The sequence below is a fragment of the Dama dama genome, chromosome 31 (genome assembly GCF_033118175.1).
Source record: "Dama dama isolate Ldn47 chromosome 31, ASM3311817v1, whole genome shotgun sequence".
NCBI lineage: Eukaryota > Metazoa > Chordata > Mammalia > Artiodactyla > Cervidae > Dama > Dama dama.
In genome coordinates, this window is record NC_083711.1 from 15,559,932 (window position 1) to 15,581,342 (window position 21,411).

General features: G+C 42.1%; 1 protein-coding gene across 1 annotated transcript in view; it reads left to right on the plus strand.

The window, feature by feature from the left end:
- ADAMTS5 (ADAM metallopeptidase with thrombospondin type 1 motif 5) overlaps nt 1-21,411 on the plus strand; it is a 56,408-nt gene that overhangs the window by 26,173 nt on the left and 8,824 nt on the right. Inside the window, exons 3-7 of the mRNA XM_061133920.1 lie at nt 301-468; nt 10,055-10,338; nt 12,153-12,336; nt 12,924-13,099; nt 15,479-15,654. Coding sequence (XP_060989903.1) covers nt 301-468; nt 10,055-10,338; nt 12,153-12,336; nt 12,924-13,099; nt 15,479-15,654 — 988 coding nt within the window. The remainder of the gene's footprint in view (nt 1-300; nt 469-10,054; nt 10,339-12,152; nt 12,337-12,923; nt 13,100-15,478; nt 15,655-21,411) is intronic.

Below are 21,411 nucleotides of genomic sequence, written 5' to 3' on the forward strand. Positions count from 1 at the left end.
AGATTCTAAATAAGGTCTGTTTCCACATATTCTTGAGCATGTGTGATCCAGATGGATTATGGGAACATCTCATCTAGTGTAATTTTTCAGTTTTCCCCAGAATGTTCACCAGAAGTGACCGCTCTGATGACATGCAGCTTTAATTTCCCTGGGGGGAGTCCAGTCTCTGTGTGAAAAAGCAGTTAAAATGAACTCATGTACAATTGGGAGGAGAAGAGTCAAGTGCTAGTTTAATTGCCACAGAAAAGCAGACGTGCCAAAATCGCTCATTGTTTGCCATTCGTCTATCTTGTCTTTTAGGACATCTGCTTGGCCTCTCCCATGACGATTCCAAGTTCTGTGAAGAAAATTTCGGCTCCACGGAAGATAAGCGCTTAATGTCTTCCATCCTAACCAGCATCGACGCATCCAAACCCTGGTCCAAATGCACCTCAGCCACCATCACAGAATTTCTGGATGATGGCCACGGTAGGTACAGTTCCCCAGGCTCAGAAACAATACCTCATTGTATCCTCCTGGTGTTCACTTTGCCCTCTAAGACAATGGTTGCTGAGACAGTGTCAGAAAAAGGAACAAGGGGGTCTGTCTACTGGTATGGAATGCCAACATCCTTGGTGGCATTATAGCTATGGTATTTTTTGCTTTTGAATTACTAAGTTCAAAGAGAAGCAGTGTGGGAGACCACACAGAAGGCCTCGCTAGTGCCCTGAAAGCCTGGCTTTTATTCCCTCTTTGACCACACCAGCTTCCTGTGAGAATGTTGGCAGATATCTCATTTCCCTGTTATTAATAGGACTCTCAGAATTATTTGTTACATGCTTATTATAAAGGTATGGTTAGAATGTAAGTGACAATTCCGTCAGATTCTCTTTATGGCAGCATAAAACCAAGAAAGGAAGCTCTATAGATCTACACTCACTACAAGACTTGGCTTCACCCTGGCAGCCCGTTTTCCTGAAAGTGGAGTAAAAGCTGCAGAAACAGAAATAGAAAATCAATCTGAACCGTGAGAAAACAGTTTAAGAACTTCAAAAGAAAATCTTTGGCTTTATCCTCTAAATGGAGTTCAAGAGCGCAGCATACTTTATTAAGGTCTATTAAATCTAGGATTAGTGCCATAAATTATATCAAAATACCAAGGAAGTCACAATTTTTAGAAATAATAAATTCTGACCCTGAAGTAATCTTTGAAACAAGCTATTGCTAATTTCCTAGCATCCCTGTTACCTTAAAATACTGGGAACACAGGCAAATAGATGAGTTAAATTTGGAAGAGATTTCCAGAGACCCCAGAGTTCCAGTTTCTTATATTACATGTGTGTGTGCTCAGTCACTTCAGTCCCATCCTACCCGTTGACACCATGGACTCTTTTGCGACCCTTTGGACTGTAACCCACCAGGCTTCTCTGTCCATGGGATTCTCCAGGCAAGAATATTGGAGTAGGTTGCTATTTCCTTCTCCAGGGGATCTTCACAACACAGGGACTGAACCCACATTTCCTGCATCTCCTGAGTTGCAGGCAGATTCTTTACCCGCTGTGCCACCTGAATGGACATATTCCCATTCCTTTTGCTTTCCTCTTAATATTTATTTCTTTCTAAAACTGATGGTTGAAGTAGATGGGACAGAAATTCTTGATGATGATAATTGTTCACAAATTTATCTCAGGATATGGTTCAAAGCTGGATAAAGAGAATCTGGGGTAACTATTTTTCCCTAGTTTCACAGCAATTAAAGCTGGATATTTTTGTAATTTCTTAGTGAGTTTGCCATCTTGAGCTTTGGCTACATAATTACAAAACAATTAGTAAATTCAGTTCTTTTCAGACAAAAGGAAGTTCTACTATATAGCCTTTTGTTGTCTTATAGCCAAAATGTTCACAGACTCATTTTTACTATGTTAATGGTGAACTGATAATGCTTTAGCTACTTCCGACTATTTAAATTTCCTGTTCCTGAAAACAATCCCTACCCAGCTTGCTTTAAAATTTCCCTTAACACAAAATAAATGTTCTTTATTAGTTGAAAAGATGGCCTAATATCTCAAAGATTTAGAAACAATTTCAAGAATCGATGTATTAGGTTTATCCTAGACTAATAATAAAGTGGTAATTTTCTGTTTAGTTAGCTCAGTTTAAAATGTTGAGGAAATGCAGAGAGTCCTGAGGTGAATGCTTACCTAATTATCTGCCTACCTATTGATCAAGTCCATATCTAGTAACATTTCTTCTTAGGTGGAATCTTAGTTCCCACTCTTAGGTTACTTTTACTGTTTTTTTTTTTTTTTTTTCAGCTTTTGTGAATATGGAATAACATTAATATTTTATTTTAGAATCCCGCATTACACATTCCAAAAGGTTGAGCTAAACTTTGAATCACTAAATGAACAGATTTAGTTGCTAAGGCAGCAAATACTTATGGCTAAAATGGGACCAACTTTTTTTTTTTTTTCCCTGTATAAGTATTAGGTCAGCTAATTACAATGCTGTGCAAAATCTTGTTCCTTATTGCCATATTTCTGGAATGATTCATTTATTTCATGTTTGTGGAATTCATGATTTTACTTTCCATGCAGTAAAGATGCTTCCAGTATTGTTTTCACTTTCTAAATCTCATTTCTGTATTTAAAAGAGTCTACACTCAGATTTTTAAAAATTTTACAACAAATTTTATACATCTTTCTGCATCTGCTCCAAAGGATCTCCTGGTAGATAACCACCAAACCGTACTTTTACTAGAGATAGATCTCATTCATTTGCATTGAGAAAATCTTATCTAACTTTCCCATCTATATATTAATTAAATAAATAAATTTCATTACCAACATTTGTTGGACAGGAAATTCTCATAATACAGTCAATCATTCATTCGTTTCATCAAAACCTAGACTCTCTCACTTTTGAATGTTGAGTAAGCAGTTTTGTGTTTTAGCTAACCCTTCAACCCCACCTCACCCACCAAAAGAAAACTGATTTTATGATGAGTCTAAAAAAGGCACTGTAGCTGTGACACAGTGGCAAGATCATTTATATTCATTTCAAACCTAACCTATGCACGCTCAGTCATGTCTGACTCTTTGCAACCCCATGGACTGTAGCCCACCAGGTTCCTCTGTCCATGGGATTATCCCAGCAACACTACTGGAACGGATAGCAATTTCCTTCTTCAGGGGATCTTCCTGATCCAGGGGTCAGACCCGAGTCTCCTGTGTCACATGCGGATTCTTTACCGCTGAGCCACCAGGGAAGCATTCATTGAAAAACAGAGACAGAATCAAAGCTACAATACTCTATGTAGCACTGTCATTTAAGCGTCATTTTAAATACCTTAATAACTTTTAGATTGCAACCAAAAACTGACTTAAGTCAGTTCAGCTGAGAATGTGGCGATAGGAATTAGTCAGTGGGATTTTGAGATGGTGGCTGTTCTAACATTTCAACTTCAGAGCTTAGGAGAGGATCAAGAGGACCGTCAAAGCCCAGGACAATGGAAAGACAAACAAAAGCAAACAAACACACATCTTTGTTTGAAGACTAAGCTGATGTCATGAAACCATATCATCAAACCTTCCTTTTCCGTCTACTCATAGGGAACTACTTGCATGCAGACCCCATTCACTCATGAAATGGAATGCAGTAGGAGTGAAATGGTTCTGTTTTTCTGTTCTGATTTTCTAGGCCACTGACAATTTAGGGCTTCCCTCATAGCTCAGTCGGTAAAGAATGCAGGAGACCCAGGTTCGATTCCTGGGTTGGGAAGATCCCCTGGAGGAGGAAATGGCAACCCACTCTAGTATTCTTGCCTGGAGAATCCCATGGACAGAGGAGCCTGGCGGGCTACAGTCCATAGGGTCGCAAAGAGTCTAACACAACTAAGCAACTTAGCACACACGCATGCAGAGTACCTAGAAAATCCATTTATGTAATTGCTTACCTGTCTCCTTCCCACCTCCAGCAATGCTGGAGAAATGAGTCCTTAGAGTGCAATTTAATTTGTATCATTTGAGTTTTTTTTTAAAGTATTAGCCATAAGTAGCTAGACACGTGTAGCACTCTACCACTGCCAGATTTAAATTTATTAATATTTATTAATATTGAGTGCTTTCTGATTTAGTTCCAACAAGAAATGCACAGCAATTAGGTTATGATTGAAAATTCAGTTTTCACACTCTAAAATAACCGGGCCTGCAAATTTGTGATTCAGAAAGGAAGAAGTCATGTCTTATGAGGGACCTTCCCCCCACCCACAACCCCAGCCTGGCCAAGATACTTGTAACTTTCTGCCGTGTTTATACAACCTAGCTCTAGGCAAATTGGCTTAGGAGTATGATCCTCAAAAATAAAGGTAAGCACTGGCAGAGAAATTGCTTAGCAGAAGCAAGTTATTAAATTTCCTTTCTCAAATGCTTAATAATCTTGAAGCCAAAAATAATAGCCGTGTCCCCTGGATCCCTGAGTCCCCAATGCCAGGTGATGAGAAAGGGTCACTGCCTAAGCAGATACAACTCAAGCACACCCAAGACATAGGCTGCGAAGGAAAAGCTATAGACATCTTTGAAAAATTCATATTTAAAGAACTAAGTTTGCAGCCACTTACTGAACACACAACTCTGGAGAAAAAGTGGTATTAAAAAGCCATTTTCTTAATCCTTTGTAAGTATAGATAGTAGAGGTCATAATATGATCTTAACATTTGGTTTTTAAGGTTTTATGAAATTCAAAGCCCACTATGGTAGCCTCTTGATTTTTCACAGTAAATATGTTAACAGAGTCTGCAAGTAAGACATGAATTTTAAGTCCACAGTGACCTCTGTTTAAAAAGCTAATCTTCATCCCCAAACGCAGAGAATTTTTAATCAAAATGTCCATGGCATGACATCTGCTAAACAATGTACTAATACTTCTCACAGTTTAACAAACAGATCTCTTGAATTACCTTGGCCAGCAAGTAATGTCTGTGCCTTTGTCATCACCCAAGTTAAAGGGCTTCCCTAGTGGCTTCCCTTTAGCTCCGATGGTAAAGAATCTGCCTGCGATGCAGGAGACCTGGGTTTGATCCCTAGGTTGGGAAGATCTGCTGGAGAAGGTAATGGCAAGCCACTCCAGTATTCTTGCCTGGAGAATCCCATGAACAGAGGAGCCTAGAGGGCTATAGTCCATGGGGTTGCAAAGATTTGGACATGACTGAGTGACTAACATTACTACTAGTGGCTCAGTAGTAAGGAATCCTCCTGCCAATGCAGGAGACGTGGGTTTGATCCCTGGGTCAGGAAGATACCCTGGAGAAGGAAATGGCAACCCACTCCAGTACTTTTGCCTGGGAAACCCTATAGACAAAGGAGCCTGGCAGGTTACAGTCCACGGGGTCACAAAAGGGTCAGAAACGACTTAGGGACTAAACAATAAGCAACAGGTTAGTTTATTCATCACTGAACCCATGATGTATCAGTGTCTCTTTTAATGTTAGACATTCAAATAAAGACCTCAAAGAAGAGTTACAAGACCAGAGAAATGATGATAAAGAAAAGAGTTTGTAGTGTTATGGGGGTTCTTTGAATGAGTTTCATTAGGAATATTAATTTATTTCTCCTAGGCCAAGAATATTTGGGCCACTGTGTGTGTGTTGCTGGGTGCGGGCACACTACTCGGCTTGCAGGCTCTTGGTTCACTGACCAGGGATCCAGTCCAGGCCCCTGGCAGTGGAAGCATGAAATCCTAACCACTGGGCCACCAAGGAATTTTCTATTTGGGTCAATTCTTAATTTCATGTGTGTGTATTAAAAAAGAAGAGAAGATAGAAATAACTACAGTGCTAGAAATAGGGATGGAAAGAAAAAGAACAACCGACCTTCATGTGATAATTTCATTAATCATTAATATGAAAGACGAACAGTGACACCAGTCAGATATAAAAAAGAAAGACTTTTCTGCTCCATTTCCTGGAGACCTGGCATACCTTCCATCACCCAAAAATGTATTTTATGGTCATGGGGTATGACCACATTATTCTCTTTATTTATTCATCGCAAATCACTGAGTCTTACTTTTTAAACTTTTCACCTTACTTAAAGCATTTAATTTAACATGGATAGTGAAAACAAATTTGCAATATGCACACATTTTCATTGTCTTTACACAGAATGTTAAGACAGAAGAAAAGAAGGAAGGAAAAGAGATGGGGAAAGAAAAGGAAAAAAGAACTTGGCAATTTTATGGAGCAAATAAATAGACAAAATGTTGGCAGCGAAGTCCAGATGGGATTTCAGGCTAAGATAAATCTTGAAATATGTAAAGAGATGGTTGAGAATAAAAGTAATGGCGATTAAGAAAAGTCAGCAATAGACTGAACACTTTTAGAGGTCAATATAAATGGTATTAAAAGACTGGTCAATTTCCTTGTCACCTCTCCCCAAATTGTACACATTTTTTAGATGAAAGATGTATATCCAATCCTCTGTTACTTAGATCTTAAATATTTCATATTGTGAGACGCAGAATCAAACTGTATTTTTATTTTTTTCTTGTTCCCTGGCCCCAGTCTGCCATTTGGTGGCGCTGTCTATACCTATTTTATCACCAAATGACATGTCAACATATAAATGAAATCGATTGACTGTAGATTTCAGTGTTATCAGAAACTAATGCAGCAATAAATCCTAATTTGACAACATTAAAGTCATAAGTAAAAGGCAAATCTGAATAAAACGGTTTTTTTTTAAAGCAAGAACAGCCCTCTCCAAATGACCTCTAAGGGAAAACCACAGAGCTAAATATGTTGTTGTTTTTTTTTAATAGTCAAGCAAATATGCTATACATTTTTAAAACTTTATACTTTGGTATTGAGCTTCCTATGAAGCTTCCCTGATGGCTCAGTGGGTAAAGAATCCACCTGCATTACAGGAGACACAGGAGACACGGGTTCAATCCCTGGATCAGCAAGATCCCCTGGAGAAGGAATTGGCAACCCGCTGCAGTATTCTTGCCTGAAAAATCCCACAGACAGAGGAGTCTGGCGAGCTACAGCTCAAAGGGTGGCAAGCAGTCAGACATGACTGAGCATGAGACACACATCGAGCTTAAATAAAGAGGGACCACATCTTGACGCCAGTTTCCAATCGCCTTGTCCATTTCTTTTCACAAGCCATCTGCCAGGGAGGTTGAAAGGTGTCAGCGCCATATCCATGGGGAGGTGATGAGTTGTTTTGACTTGGGGAAAAGCGATGCCGACCCATGCCACAGGCAGCCACACGTGTTAAATACTTCCCAGCTGGTATTCAGTCACCCAGTGTTACACTTTGTGATTTTCAGTGAAAAAAAAAAAAGATTCGTCAAACAGTACTTTGGAAAAGCATTCTTGATGGCTCAGAGATCTGTTGACAGTCTTCTACCGTCATCAGTCCACTAAGCATTCTCTGCTATACACAAGGCTGTTTTTTATGTAGCAGGAAGATAATGCTTTTCCTGGAGTCCAAAGGGCCTCATCTCACTTTATCTTCTAAACAAAGCTTAGTGAGGTTTGACAATCATTCCTTCCTATTGACTTGCTGTTGATGTTTTTCTTTTAGCTTGATGTTTTTCTCCCAAAGTTCTATTTGGCTGGATAGTAAGTTTTAATGCTTTTTCTGGCCTGCCTTAAGAAGCTTTACCTCTTCAAAAGTTCTGGCTCAGAAGTTAAATAGGAACTTTGCTCTTTATTCATTTTCATATAATGCCTCCATCACAGATTGACAAATTTCAAGGTATTCGCTTTGAAGAAACTTGAGCATAGTTGTAAAAACATTTGCAGTGTACTTAAAATGTGCTGAATATTCCATTTCTCAGTGGAAAATAGGATTTAAACATGGTTTTCTTTTGTTGGATAAAAAGAATAACTCAAAATAAATCTGAAATGTTGTTAAATATGTTGGGCATAGTACCAGTATGATTGTTTTATGTTTTTCTGGTCACCCCTTAATTGCCCCTCCAGTGTCACAGTGAGAAAAGCAACATTTCATAGATCTTGAAAATAAATTAAGGACAGTGAACTAATTTGGCCAAGAACACTCAGCCATTTAGTCTTTTGCCAGAATTAGACTTTAGACCGGGTGTTTCTACCATTAGGCCTGGTGTTACTGTTTAAAGGATTCGTACACATGCCTGCCCTTTAGCAATAAAATAAGCAGCCTATCCACATGGTAAGCAGAGTCAGGTTTGTATATGATGAGAAGAGCAGGCTCTGAGCATAAAGCCCTAATAGTTATGAGACCTTAGGTAACTGATCCTTAGGTCTTCAGTTCCTCAGTTTCCTTATCTCAAAATAAAGAAAATAATGCTCGAGTTGACCAAAAATTCTGTTCCAGTTTTTCCATAACATCTATGGAAAACAACACAAATGAACTTCTTGGCCAACACAACAGAATCTGCTACATAGAATTCTCCTAAAAATTGAATAAACTGATACATTAAAAGAACTGAAAAGAGTGTCCTGCTAAGTTGCTTCGTTGCTGTCTGACTCTGTGTGACCCTGTGAACTGTAGCCTGCCAGGCTCCTCTGTCCACGGAATTCTACAGGCAAGATTACTGGAGTGGGTTGCTGTTCCCATCTGCAGGGGATCTTCCCAACCCAGGGATCAAACCTGGGTCTCCTGTATTGCAGGTGAATTCTTTACCATCTGAGCCACCAGCGAAGCCCCAAAAGAGTGTCAGTGTATAACAAATATTCATCATTTTTAGTGTATAAATAATCAGTGTGTAGATCCTAAAATCAAGTAAATAGAAAAGTACTGAAACTGAAAGACAATATGTAAGCTCCTATACAAACTGAGGAAATTAACGGAGTTAACTCACTCGGAAGGAATTTCTTAGGGAAGCTTTCTGGGGAAGGGGAGGTGTAGTTTAGCTTCTGAGTTTGCACTGTCTGTGTGTCAGCTTCTACTGACTGCCCACTCCCTTTCTGACTGCCCCATCACTATGTACCCAGACACCCTCCAAGGATCCAACAAATACCAACTGCATTCAACAACTGACACAAAGGGGAGAAAAGGAGGTGAAGAGTGACAAAGTGGGCTCAGTCCCAAGTTATCAGAGATATTTTCCTTTCTTTTCCCACTGCTTTAATACGTGGTACCTGAAAGCTCTTCATTAAAATGCTTTCAGTCTAAGAGAAAGACTTGACTGACTTTGCTTCCTTCAGCTTATCAGGCCTGAAGGGGTGGATCTGGGTCATTTTTCTGTATTCCCAAATATCTGGTATGTTTGGTAGAACACGGTACCTGCTAAGCTTATTGAGTGCAGCAATGACCGCGGCATCTCATTGTTCTTTATTTATGGAATTAATGGAATGGTAACATGGATGGGGGATGAGTGCATGAAAAAGAGGTAAGAATTGAGGCTGGTGTGGACAAAGAGGTATAGACAGGGCGCAAGGACAAACTCTCTTTCTCAAAGTTGTGAACACAACTTTGTCATTATTGTTGTTTTTGTTGTTGTGACACCCAGGTGGCACTAGTGATAAACAACCTGCCTGCCAGTGCAGGAGACATAAGAGACACGGGTTCAACCCCTGGGTCAGGAAGATCCCCTGGAGGAGGGCATGGCAACCCACTCTAGTATTCTTGCCTGGAGAATCCCATGGACGGAGGAGCCTGGTGGGCTATAGTCCATGGGGTCACCAAGAGTCGGACACAAGTGAAGTGGCTTAGCACACAGCACACACACAGTTATTATACCCACTTTCTGATTTCCGCCAGGTCCATCCCAGTTTCTGTTAGTCCCTCAGCACGATGGTTATTTTCACAGCTAATTATTGCAAACTTTTATTTTATCAAATAAAATTCACTGCCATCATTATGATGCCATCATTATGGATACCCCAGGGCACATCATCCATCAGAAATCCCAGTGAGTGTTGGCGAGTTCATGGAGGCACCCAGCCTCGTCCAGAGAGTCCCCTTGCCAGGGATCTGGGAATGTGATGTGTCTCCACACCAGCCAGAGTCTTGCCTCTTTAGATCCATCATTTTCAAAGTTGGAAACAGAAACTCCAAACAGTGGCCAATCTTGGTTGTTCTTGTAGGTAACTGTTTGCTGGACCTACCACGCAAACAGATTCCGGGCCCTGAGGAGCTCCCGGGCCAGACCTACGACGCCAGCCAGCAGTGCAACCTGACCTTCGGGCCAGAGTATTCCGTGTGCCCCGGCATGGACGTGTGTGCCCGCCTCTGGTGCGCCGTGGTGCGCCAGGGCCAGATGGTGTGCCTGACCAAGAAGCTGCCAGCCGTGGAGGGAACGCCATGTGGGAAAGGGAGGATCTGCCTGCAGGGCAAGTGTGTGGACAAAACCAAGAAAAAATATTATTCGGTAAGTGCTTTTCTTGTCACGCAAGGCCCAGAGCCCCAAGGGCTGAAGTACATTCCTGTGACATGTGGAGGGGACCATCCCCAGAAGGCTCTGCTTCCTAGTTAAAATATTTTTCCTTGAGGGATCTATTTACTGCTTCCTCTTTTACCCGCAGGAGTCATCCTCAGCTGTCAATTACCGGAGAAAATGCCGGTCTCGGGTTATACCCAGTAATAAATAAGTAGAGAGCCCAGATTCTGTCTCATTGAGACCACAAGTAGGGCCCCCGAGTCACTGCTTGGAGTTTGTTTTCAAACTGCTCCAGTTATTGGAACACATTTGTTTCAATTCGGGAAGGAACTCCCAGTGGAGCTGACAGATGATCCTCAGGCATACTTGCTCAGCTCCAAAATGGTCGTGTTTTCCCCCTCATCGTGTGCCTGCCGCATGCTTAGTCGCTCAGTCGTGTCCGACTCTTTGCAAACCCATGGACTACAACCAGCCAGGCTCCACTGTCTGTGGGATTCTCCAGGCAAGAATACTGAAGTGGGATGCCATTTCATTCCTCAGGGGATCTTCCCAGTCCAGGATCAAACCCAGGCCTCCCACCTTGCATCTGAGGCCATGGCAAGTTCATCTAACTTCAGGAACTAAAATAGCCACACCTGCTGCAGGAAGGCACCCCACCTCCCTCCCTGTATACACAGTCCAGCTTCAGGTCAGCTCCCACCAGCTTCACTTTCCAGCAAAGCATCGGCTCCTTCTCACTTGCAACATTTTCAGAGTCCCTGGAAGACCTTTGCCATGGGCACATTGCTTGTGCCTTTCAAGGCTTACCACCCAAGCTACCAGTCTCAGATACCCTGACACAGACACCCTGAACCATGCAACCAGAGGAGGTTCTTCAGGAATGCCCTTGACAAAGCAGTTTCTAATATCTTCCTTTTGGCATCTCTCGGCTTCCTGCTGCAGCGTTTCCAGAGGAATCAACCTGGGATGTCATAATAGGGCTTCATTCCCTGTGGCATGGGTCCATGTGATTGGATGCTATTAGTGTCTGCCCTGTTTCCTTTCTACTGGGTGTTAGGAAGTCAAGCTCAGGTCAGATACGTTTACATGTGACAGATGGGCTGTGTGATGTCTGCAAAGGGACTGCAGAACTTGAGCGCTCAAGAGGGAGAAAAGATGGAAGCATAATCAGCCTGGGATCATGCAGCTTCTTTAGCATCACACAGTTCTTTAAAGATGCAAGGTCAGAGTGGACACAGAGTGAACCATGATTCGGTGGTGACGGACAGAAATGCACAGCATCAGAAGGTCCTTGCAGCATGCTCAGTACTTCAGGTGAAGTCTTCAAACCCTCTGGGCTTCACAGGTGACTCAGTGGTAAAGAATGCACTTGCCAGCACAGGAGCTGCAGGAGACACGGGTTTGATCCCTGAGTCAGGAAGATGCCCTGCAGGAGGAAACGGCAACCCACCCCAGTATTCTTGCCATGGACAGCGGAATAATCCCACGGACAGGGGAGCCCGTGGTGGGCTACAGTCCATGGGGCCACAAGGAGCTGGACAAGAATGAGTGACCAAACACATACCCATTCAGATCCTCTAGTGCTGGGGCCGGGGGCAGGGGGCAGAAAAGGTGGATTGTTTAGAATTGGAATCGCGTTGCAATTTCAGAGTGTTCAACATCTCTGACTGTGTTAAACTCAGAGATGATCATGTCTTATCTGCGATGACGTTTCCGCTGAGTCATTGCATGCAAGTGATTTCTAAATGTACATTTTGAAAGTTGTCCACCCTTCTGAGTAAAATATCTCCTGTTTTCTATTTTAGACATCAAGCCACGGCAACTGGGGGTCCTGGGGGTCCTGGGGCCAGTGTTCTCGCTCGTGTGGGGGCGGAGTGCAGTTTGCCTACCGCCACTGCAATAACCCGGCGCCCAGGAACCAGGGCCGCTACTGCACCGGGAAGAGGGCCATCTACCGCTCTTGCAGCGTCACACCCTGCCCGGCTAATGGTACGCGGCTCCCAAGAGTCAGCAACTACCATAGATCGAGTGTCATTTGTATTCTGGGGCTTCCTTGGTGGCTCAGTGGTCAAGAGTCTGCCTGCCTATCCAGGAGACATAGGTTCAATTCCTGGGTCGGAAAGATCCCCTGGAGAAGGGAATGGCTCCAGGTTTCTTGCCTGGGAAATCCTCTGGACAGAGGAGCCTGGTGGGCTACAGTTCATGGTGTAACAAAAGAGTCAGGCACGACTTAGCAACTAGACAACAACAATTTTATTCTAGCAGTCGTCAATAGGAGAGGCTGAAGAAATATTCTATTAATCTTGTACCGCACTGTTCCACCAGGGTGCAAATCAGTAACAAATACATGAGTGGTTTTTAAATTATTATCAACAGTTGAGTATTCCGGGAGTAGGAAAAAATAATGGCTATTTTCAACTCTGTGGATAAAAATCCTTCAACACTGGTGTGTCGAGAGACTGTAGGAAAAAAAAAAAAAAAGTTAGCATCTTCTCCTTGAAAGTATTTACATGAATAGGAATGTATCTGAGTTTCAGAACAGAGTAATAATGTACTTTTTTTTTTTTTATTTTTAGGTAAATCTTTTCGTCATGAGCAGTGTGAGGCCAAAAATGGATATCAGTCTGACGCAAAAGGAGTCAAAACATTTGTGGAATGGGTTCCCAAGTATGCTGGAGTCCTGCCCGGAGACGTGTGCAAACTGACCTGCAGGGCTAAGGGCACTGGCTACTACGTGGTGTTCTCCCCAAAGGTAACTGCTCCCAGACTGCCCAGAAAAGTGGGTGTTCTTGGCGGAAGTTATTTGGTAGAATGGAGGCTGCACATACCAAATGTAAACAGTCATTATTTGAGGGGTGGCTAGATTTTGGAAGGTTTTATTTTCACCTCTGTAATTTCTGTATTTTCAAACTTGCTACAATGAATCAAAAGGATTTTGTAAACAGAACAAGTAAATGTTTTAAAAGCTATTTTTTGAAAACGTGTAACTCTGTCAGGAAGATGAGTTGTGACCTTAACTTCAAAATAGTATTCCCTAGGTACGTTTGTAATTTGTCGTGTCTGACTCTTTGCAACCCCATGGACTGTAGCCCACCAGGCTCCTCTGTCCATGGGATTTCCCAGGCAAGGATACTAGAGTGGGTTGCCATGTCCTTCTCCAGAGGATCCTCCTGACCCAGGGTTAAAACTCGCATCTCATGCACTGGCAGGCAGATTCTGTACCCCTGAGGCACCTGGGAAGCAAAGATAAATATAAAGGATGCCTAAAGTTTGTGTTCCCTACGTAGATGGAATGACTGCTTCTCAAAAGAATACTTTCTCATATTTTTAGCACAAACTATATTTGTAAAGGGGACTATAAAACAAGAAAGTTTTCTATTTTTCTATGTTTTATTGAAGAATTCCATTGGTGATTCATAAAGCAGGATGTCAACATCATTATCCCTGACCTAGACTTTAAAATGCCCTGCACTTTTAATATGAATCAGTGTCCCTCTAGATTTACACATCATAATATATACATGTGAAATGATCCTTTATTTTCCATAGAAGAGCATTTTCTAAATTACTGAAGTTTCACTTCTCACAATCAACATTATGTTATGGTTTAAAATGCTGTTAATCTAATTTACAAATAGGCATGATATTTAAAGCCACCTCTGTAACAAGTCTTCAGATATTTATGACATATTATTGAAAAATAAGTTAATGTCCAAGTTATGTGTGTTTTAAAACATTTCATCTTTTATTGTAAAATAATGCATTTTCTTTTAAAAATATTAAATAAAAGTGAAAAACATTATCTGGAAATATAATCATCCAGAGAGTTGTTAACCTGTTGAAGAAGAAAGAAGGAAAGTGAAGTCGCTCAGTTGTGTCCAACTCTTTGCGACCCCATGGACTGTAGCCCACCAGGCTCCTCCGTCCATGGGATTCTCCAGGCAAGAATACTGGAGTGGGTCGCCATTTTCTTCTCCAGGGGAGCTTCCTGACCCAGGGATTGAACCCAGGTCGCCCACGTTTAACCTCTGAGCCACCAGGGAAGCTACCACACCCCAATTAACACATGTCCACATATTCACATACTCACAGACGTATATGATAAGAGGTTTTGTTTATACACAAATACAAAATATGTACATTTATTCATATGACTGTGTGTGTTACTTGCACTTACATGCACAAACCACTAAGAGATCATATACATACTATTTTATAACTACCTTATTCAATAGATGCTAATTCTTGTTTCAAAAATATGCAATCTCTTCCAGTAAGTACGTTTCTCAGACTTCCCCAGACTTCTTTTTTTATACAAATTTGTGTTTATTTGGGGCTTCCTTAGTGGCTCAGTGGTGAAGAATCCACATGCAATGCAGGAGACACAGGAGACTCGCGTTCAATTCCTGGAGGAGGGCATGGCAACCCACTCCAGTATTCTTGCCAGGACCATCCCATGGACAGAGGAGCCTGCTGGGCCATGGTCCATGGGTTTGCAAAGAGTCGGACACGACTGAGGCAGCTGAGCATGCATGCACACATCTCTATCTCAGCATCTCACCATTCCACACAATAGGGAACGCTTCCCAGCCGTGACAAGGCTGCGTGTGTCTGTGTAGATTTTCAATGTTATAACAGTAATAACAAGTACGCAACCAAAAAGGATGTCCACATTCTTGAGCCTGCTCAAATCCTGCTCTCCTTCTCTCCACACAAGTGACAAACAATCCCACATCCTGGGTGAAATAGTCTATCAATAAAAAGACAAGACTATACCACAGGGACTTATCTCAGACACAGAAATGGAGATGAGGACCTTGGTTCTCCTAACACATTCAGAATTAGACTCAAGAGAGAAAGAAGAAAGAAAGGGCATAACCCTGATTTATCCCAGTTCTTCTTCCCGCCAATATGTCAAAGATTTTCTACTCAATACTCCTGGAAACTATGGTTTGGGGTTGGGGGGGGGGTTGTTTGGTTTTTCTTTTTTCTTTTTTTTGGTTGTTTAGTTTCTGATATAAAATCTATTCCAATCAAACTTAAAAGTCCCAAATTAAAACTTGATTTTATCAAAGAAACTACGTATGCAGAGCCAGTATTTCCCATCGCTAAGGCGTCTCTCGTTATCCAGGTGACCGACGGGACGGAATGCAGGCCATATAGCAATTCTGTGTGTGTCCGGGGGAAGTGCGTGCGGACAGGCTGTGATGGCATCATTGGCTCGAAGCTACAGTATGACAAGTGTGGCGTCTGTGGAGGAGACAACTCCAGTTGCACAAAGGTGGTTGGAACCTTCAATAAAAAAAGGTAATGTGAGAGAACCATTGCCCTTAACTGACCTGAACAAGACTTTCAGTTCAGCCGCTCAGTCATGTCCAACTCTTTGTGACCCCATGGACTGCAGCACGCCAGGCCTCCCTGTCCATCACCAGCTCCCGGAGTCTACTCAAACTCATGTCCATTGAGTCGGTGATGCCATCCAACCACCTCATCCTCTGTCATCCCCTTCTCCCGCCTTCAATCTTTCCCAGCATCAAAGTCTTTTCAAATGAGTCAGTTCAGGTGGCTTTAGACTCTTGCAAAATTGATAAAGGAGGACTCGTTACATCCTAAGCTATCTGTGGGCATGTTACTCACCAGGGTTCTTGGCCTCCTCCAAGCAATAGAAATTGACTAGGGGGCAGACAAGAAATTCAGGCAAGGCTTTACTGGGGCCCCTGCTGATGCAAGGGGGAGCAAAAAACAAGCAACAGGTTCCCTTGTTTGCTCACTCCCCTGGGCAGGAGGAGCTCATTCTTTATATGGGGTGAGGGTAGGAGTGTGTCCATGGGCTGGCCAGAGGGGGACCTAGGTATTTTTCCCACCCTTCTGGTGGTATGACTCAGATGTTAAAGAATCTGCCTGCAATTCGGGAGACTACAGGTTCTATCACTGGGTCTGGAAGATGCCCTGGAGAAGCAGGAAAGGCTACCCACTCCAGTATTCTTGCCTGGAGAATTCCATGGACAGAGGAGCCTGGTGGGCTACAGTCCATAGAGTTGCAAAGAGTTGGATGCAGCTGAGCGACTGACACTCTCACTTGCTGGTGGTGTGGAGTGAAGGGCGGCAGGCAGAGAACCCTGTTTTTGGCTCCATGCTCTTCAAAAGTGGCGGTTGGGTTTTTTGATCTCTTCCTATTTCTTGGGCCCAGAATTTGCCCCAGCGACACACAGTCGATCACACATGCAGTGATTTTTAGTCCCACACAGTTTCTCTGAGTTTTGTTGCTGGAGGAGAGGTGGGTCCAAGTGCAAGCATTGCAGCACTGCAGCAAAGCGTCCCGGGTCCCAGGCCCGTCCCAGAAAGAGCTTTAGCCAGGCCCCCCTACTTAATGCTTTATGAATATGAGAAGGGAAGGCAAGGACATGAAATGACCCTGGATGCCGACTGGAAACTCGTGGCACCTTTCGAAGCAGATGGAATCACAATGGCCGTGGCTTCAGGTTTTGTAGAGTGTGAAAAAGGCAAAGGAAAAATCTGTGACATTCCACTTGAGCCATACCTTGCAGATCTGTTATTCCTGAAACACAATTTAGGAAGAGATGACTGGTTTCCATCTTAACTACATTTTTTTAAACAAATAAATTCTCTTTGGGCTATATTTTTCTTGAGAAAACATTTCTCAAACCAAAATGTAAGTGATCTGCAGTGGTGTTGAGGGCAAGCCTGTTTTTGAGTGCACTACCCTGGTTTCTATCTACTCTATGAAGCATAATATCTGTTTCCTGCTCCCTCTCATGGTCCTTGATTACACTCTTGCTTTAAAAATGTAAGTTTAGAAAGTAACCAGTTTCTGGCATGAAATATTATACTCTCAGCTAGGATGACTGAGTCAGCTAAAGAGTCTGCAGAAATGCAGAATTGTTTTTCCTCTTCACCAGACTACCCTTGCGCTGTGTGGTATTGGTCAGATGGGACTTCCCAGGTGGCACAGTGGTAAAGAATCTGCCTGCCAGTGCAGGGGATGCCAGTGACACGGGTTTGATCCCCGGGTCGGGAAGATCCTCTGGAGCAGGAAATGGCAACACACTCCAGTATTCTTGCCTGAAAAATTCCATGGACAGAGGAGGGCTACAGTTCCATGGTGGGTTACAGTCCATGAAGTCACAAAGAATCAGACATGACTGAGCATGCACACACACTCACACAGACATATCAGTCAGGCGCATCTGTATTCCTGAGGTTTGTGCTGTGTTCTCTGTAACTGGAGAGGAATATACAAGCCAAGTCCACAAGAAGCATTTCTTAAAACAAATCACATGCCATGGTAATGTAAAAAACTAGAAGTGATCTTTGATATGATAAAAAATATGTGGCTGGAGAATTAATTCTGTATTAAAATAGTCATTACAAATCTTGTTTGCTAGTGATATAATAATTATTCATCTAATGATGTTGAACCATCTAAGTCAAAAAGGCTGCAAGTCCAATTATATTCTGCATTTCAGTATATTTCAAAGATGCAGACACCTTACAAATGATCCAGTCTAATGTTTTGCTTTATAAATGAGGGATTTGGGACTCTGAAAGTTTAAGATTTACGCAGTTTTACATGACAGTTTTACATGAGGAATGCCAAAGTAGAGGCTATAGTTTAGGTCATAAAAATAGGATGCACAAGCTATTTGTTAAAAAAGAAAAAAAGAAGAGACAGAAAAAGAAGGAAGGGAAAAAATTCAGAACCAAAAGAGAAATAAAATTATTTTTTAAAAGTAGCTTATGCATTATATGCTATGTATTTTTCCTACATCAACTTATAAGACTCTTACAATGCTAGATTTAGCTTTTAGGTTTTTTATGTATTTACAGCAAATAAACACGTATTTGCTGTCACACAAAAAGATGAAAGCACTCATGATAGCAACAAGAATGATGCACCATAAATCCTTGCAAATTGATTTGATCAAGATTAGAGTATATGATGCAAATGACCTGTTTGAGTATCCTGAATAAATTATCTTGACATAGTTGATTGATAAAAAGGAACATTGATCTTGGAGCTGGAATATTTGCAGTCCAGCTCTGACTTAGTAATTCCTTAGCCACGTGGTCTTAAAGAATCACTCAACTTCTTTCCTATTAACATCCTTGAAAGTAGAATGGAAATAATAGTAATTATCTTGCAAATAAGTGTTTCTGTGAGAATCAAATGAGATTATGCATATTAAAATATTTCACTAAGTTCAAAACTCTTCAGGAACATGATCCTAATTTTAGTTCACTCCTCTCTCAATTTTCTTCATGTCACTAAAGGGCAATTCAGTCCTTCTACTGCCTGGGGCTAAAACCTTGAGCCGTCTTTCACACCTCATTTTCTGTCACAACTCACATCCATTCATCTGCAAATCAGTCCTACTTCCAGGGTGTGTCCCAGAATCTGGTTGCACCTCACCAGCAGGAGGACAAACACCACCATCCTATGGTCATCCTCTTTGGCTGTATCAGTCCAGCCGTCTTCCCATGGGTGGCTCCCCAGCCCGTGATTCTTCACGGTCTCTTCCTCACAGAGCAGAGAGAGTCATCCCTGCATTATCTGAGTCAGCTGGTGGCATTCCTGGGCTCAACCCTTCAGTGGCTGCCGTCTCACTTAGAGTCAGTGCACAAGGCTGTTTTGTAACCTGGGTGATGCCAAAAGCTTTGGTCCCTGCCCTGCTCCAAGTCTCTTCTTCCCTGGCCTCTTCTCTTGTTCTGCTCTAACATCCTGGACTTCCCAACTTCCCAACGCTCTTCAAACATGGCAAGCAGGACCATGGGCACTGTTTCCTCTGCCTGGGACAGTTTTTGACAATGAATATAACCAATGCTTCCTCTAGAATTCCTTTAAATGTCTGCTAAATGTAACCCCCATCGCCCCCAGGCAGTGACTTTCTTAAATGAATTGGAGGGTCTCTCCCCCTTCCTCCCTGTTCCACTGTCTTCTTAGTCTCCTCTCTTCTTCACAGCTCTTATCAACAGATATCATCGCATATTCTGTTTGGGGGTCTAACTCCCCCACTCTTGCTAGAATGTCACTTCCATGACAGCATGTGTAGTATGTAAGAATGCACATATTCCTTCATGGCAGGTGCTGTTCTTAGTACTATGGAGAAAGCCCTGGACACAAGAAGATTCCCTTTGCAAATAGGTTCATCTGTACCATTTTTCTAGATTCCACATATATGCGTTAATATAATATTTGTTTTTCTCTTTCTGACTCCATTCTGCATGAGACTCACTAGGTCCACCGATGTCTCTGCAGATGGCACAATTTTGTCCCTTTATATGGCTGAGTAATATTCCTTTATATATATATATATATATATATATATATATATATATATATATATATAAACCATATCTTCTTGATCCATTCCTCTGGACATTTAGGTTGCTTCCATGTCCTAAATGGGAAGGAAATCCAAACAAGAGGGGATATATGTATAAAGAAAAAAGAAGACTCCTTGCCCTGCCATCCACACTTCATACTTCATACATCCATGAAAACAGCTGCATTCATTCATGGCGACCAAGGAAACCGGTTAATGCCCAGAGTTTAAATGATACCAAGCAGGGTGAAAGAAAACAAATAAGGAATAAAAGGAAATCCTATTTTACTGAAGCATCAAGAAATCAGCACACGGATATTCATACTGCCCAGTGCCTTGAGCTCCTCAGTCTGGAGACCTGCCCAGGGCTGAGCTCCCAGTGATTCTCATGAGTATGAGTCAGACTCCAAGAACAAGGATTTAAAAAAGCCTGTGCTGTCTGATTCTCTCAACCAACATTCTTTACTTTCTTGACACTCTGTTTGGTATCACTTAAACTCTGAACATCACCAGAACATATTTTCATTTAACTGTTAGGAAGTTCAGCTGATTGAGCTAAAGTTTCCATGCACAGGGACTTGGTAAAAGGAGCAGAAATTGGGAGTCAAATGTCCTAGCACTGCCACTGGTTAACTCTAGTGAACTTGGGCAAATTACTTTAATACATCTTCCCCGATAGGCTTTTTTTTTTTTTTTTTTCAAACACGTATTTGAGTTTTGTTTAGATTTAGCGGTGTAATTCATTTACACATTGAATTTTTCTGCTTTCCCTTTTAAAAAATTTATTTATTTTTAATTGAAGGATACTTGCTTTATAGTATTATGTTGGTTTCTGCCAAACATCAACATGAATCAGCCATAAGCAGACATATGTCCCCTCCCTCTTGAACCTCCCTCACCATCCCAGCCATCTAGGTAGCTACAGAGCCCGAGCTGGAGTCCCCTGAGTCATACGGAAAATTCCCATTGACTATCTATTTTACACATGGTAATGTACGATTTTGTTGTTGTCATTGTTCGGTCACTTAAGTCATGTCCAACTCTTTGCGACCCCATGGACTGCAGCACACCAGGCTCACCTTTCCTTCATTATCTCCCAGAGTTTGCTCAGATTCATGCCCACTGAGTTGGTGATTCTAACCATCTCATCCTCTGCCGCCCCCTTCTCCTTTTGCCTTCAATCTTTCTCAGCATCAGAGTCTTTTCCAATGAGTCGGCTCTTATCATCAGGTGGCCAAAGTACTGGAGCTTCAGCTTCACCATCAGTCCTTCCAGTGAATTTTCAGGGTTGATTTCCTTTCGGATTGACTGGTTAGATCTCCTTTCAGTCCAAGGGACTCAAGAGTCTTCTCCAGCACTGCAGTTTGAAAGCATCAGTTCTTTGGTGCTCAGCCTTCTTTATGGTCCAACTCTCACATCCATACGTGACTACTGGAAAAACCATAGCTTCGACTAGATGGACCTTTGTCAGCAAAGTGATGTCTCTGTTTTTTAATACACTCTCTAAGTTTGTCATAGCTTTTCTTCCAAGGAGCAGGCATCTTTTAATTTCATGGGTGCAGTCATTGTCTACAGTGATTTTGGCGCCCCCCAAAATAAATTCTGTCACTGTTTCCACTTTTTCCCCTTCTATTTGCCATGAAATGATGAGACCAGATGCCATGATCTTCATTTTTTGAATGTTGAGTTTTAAGTCAGCTTTTTCACTCTTCTCTTTCAC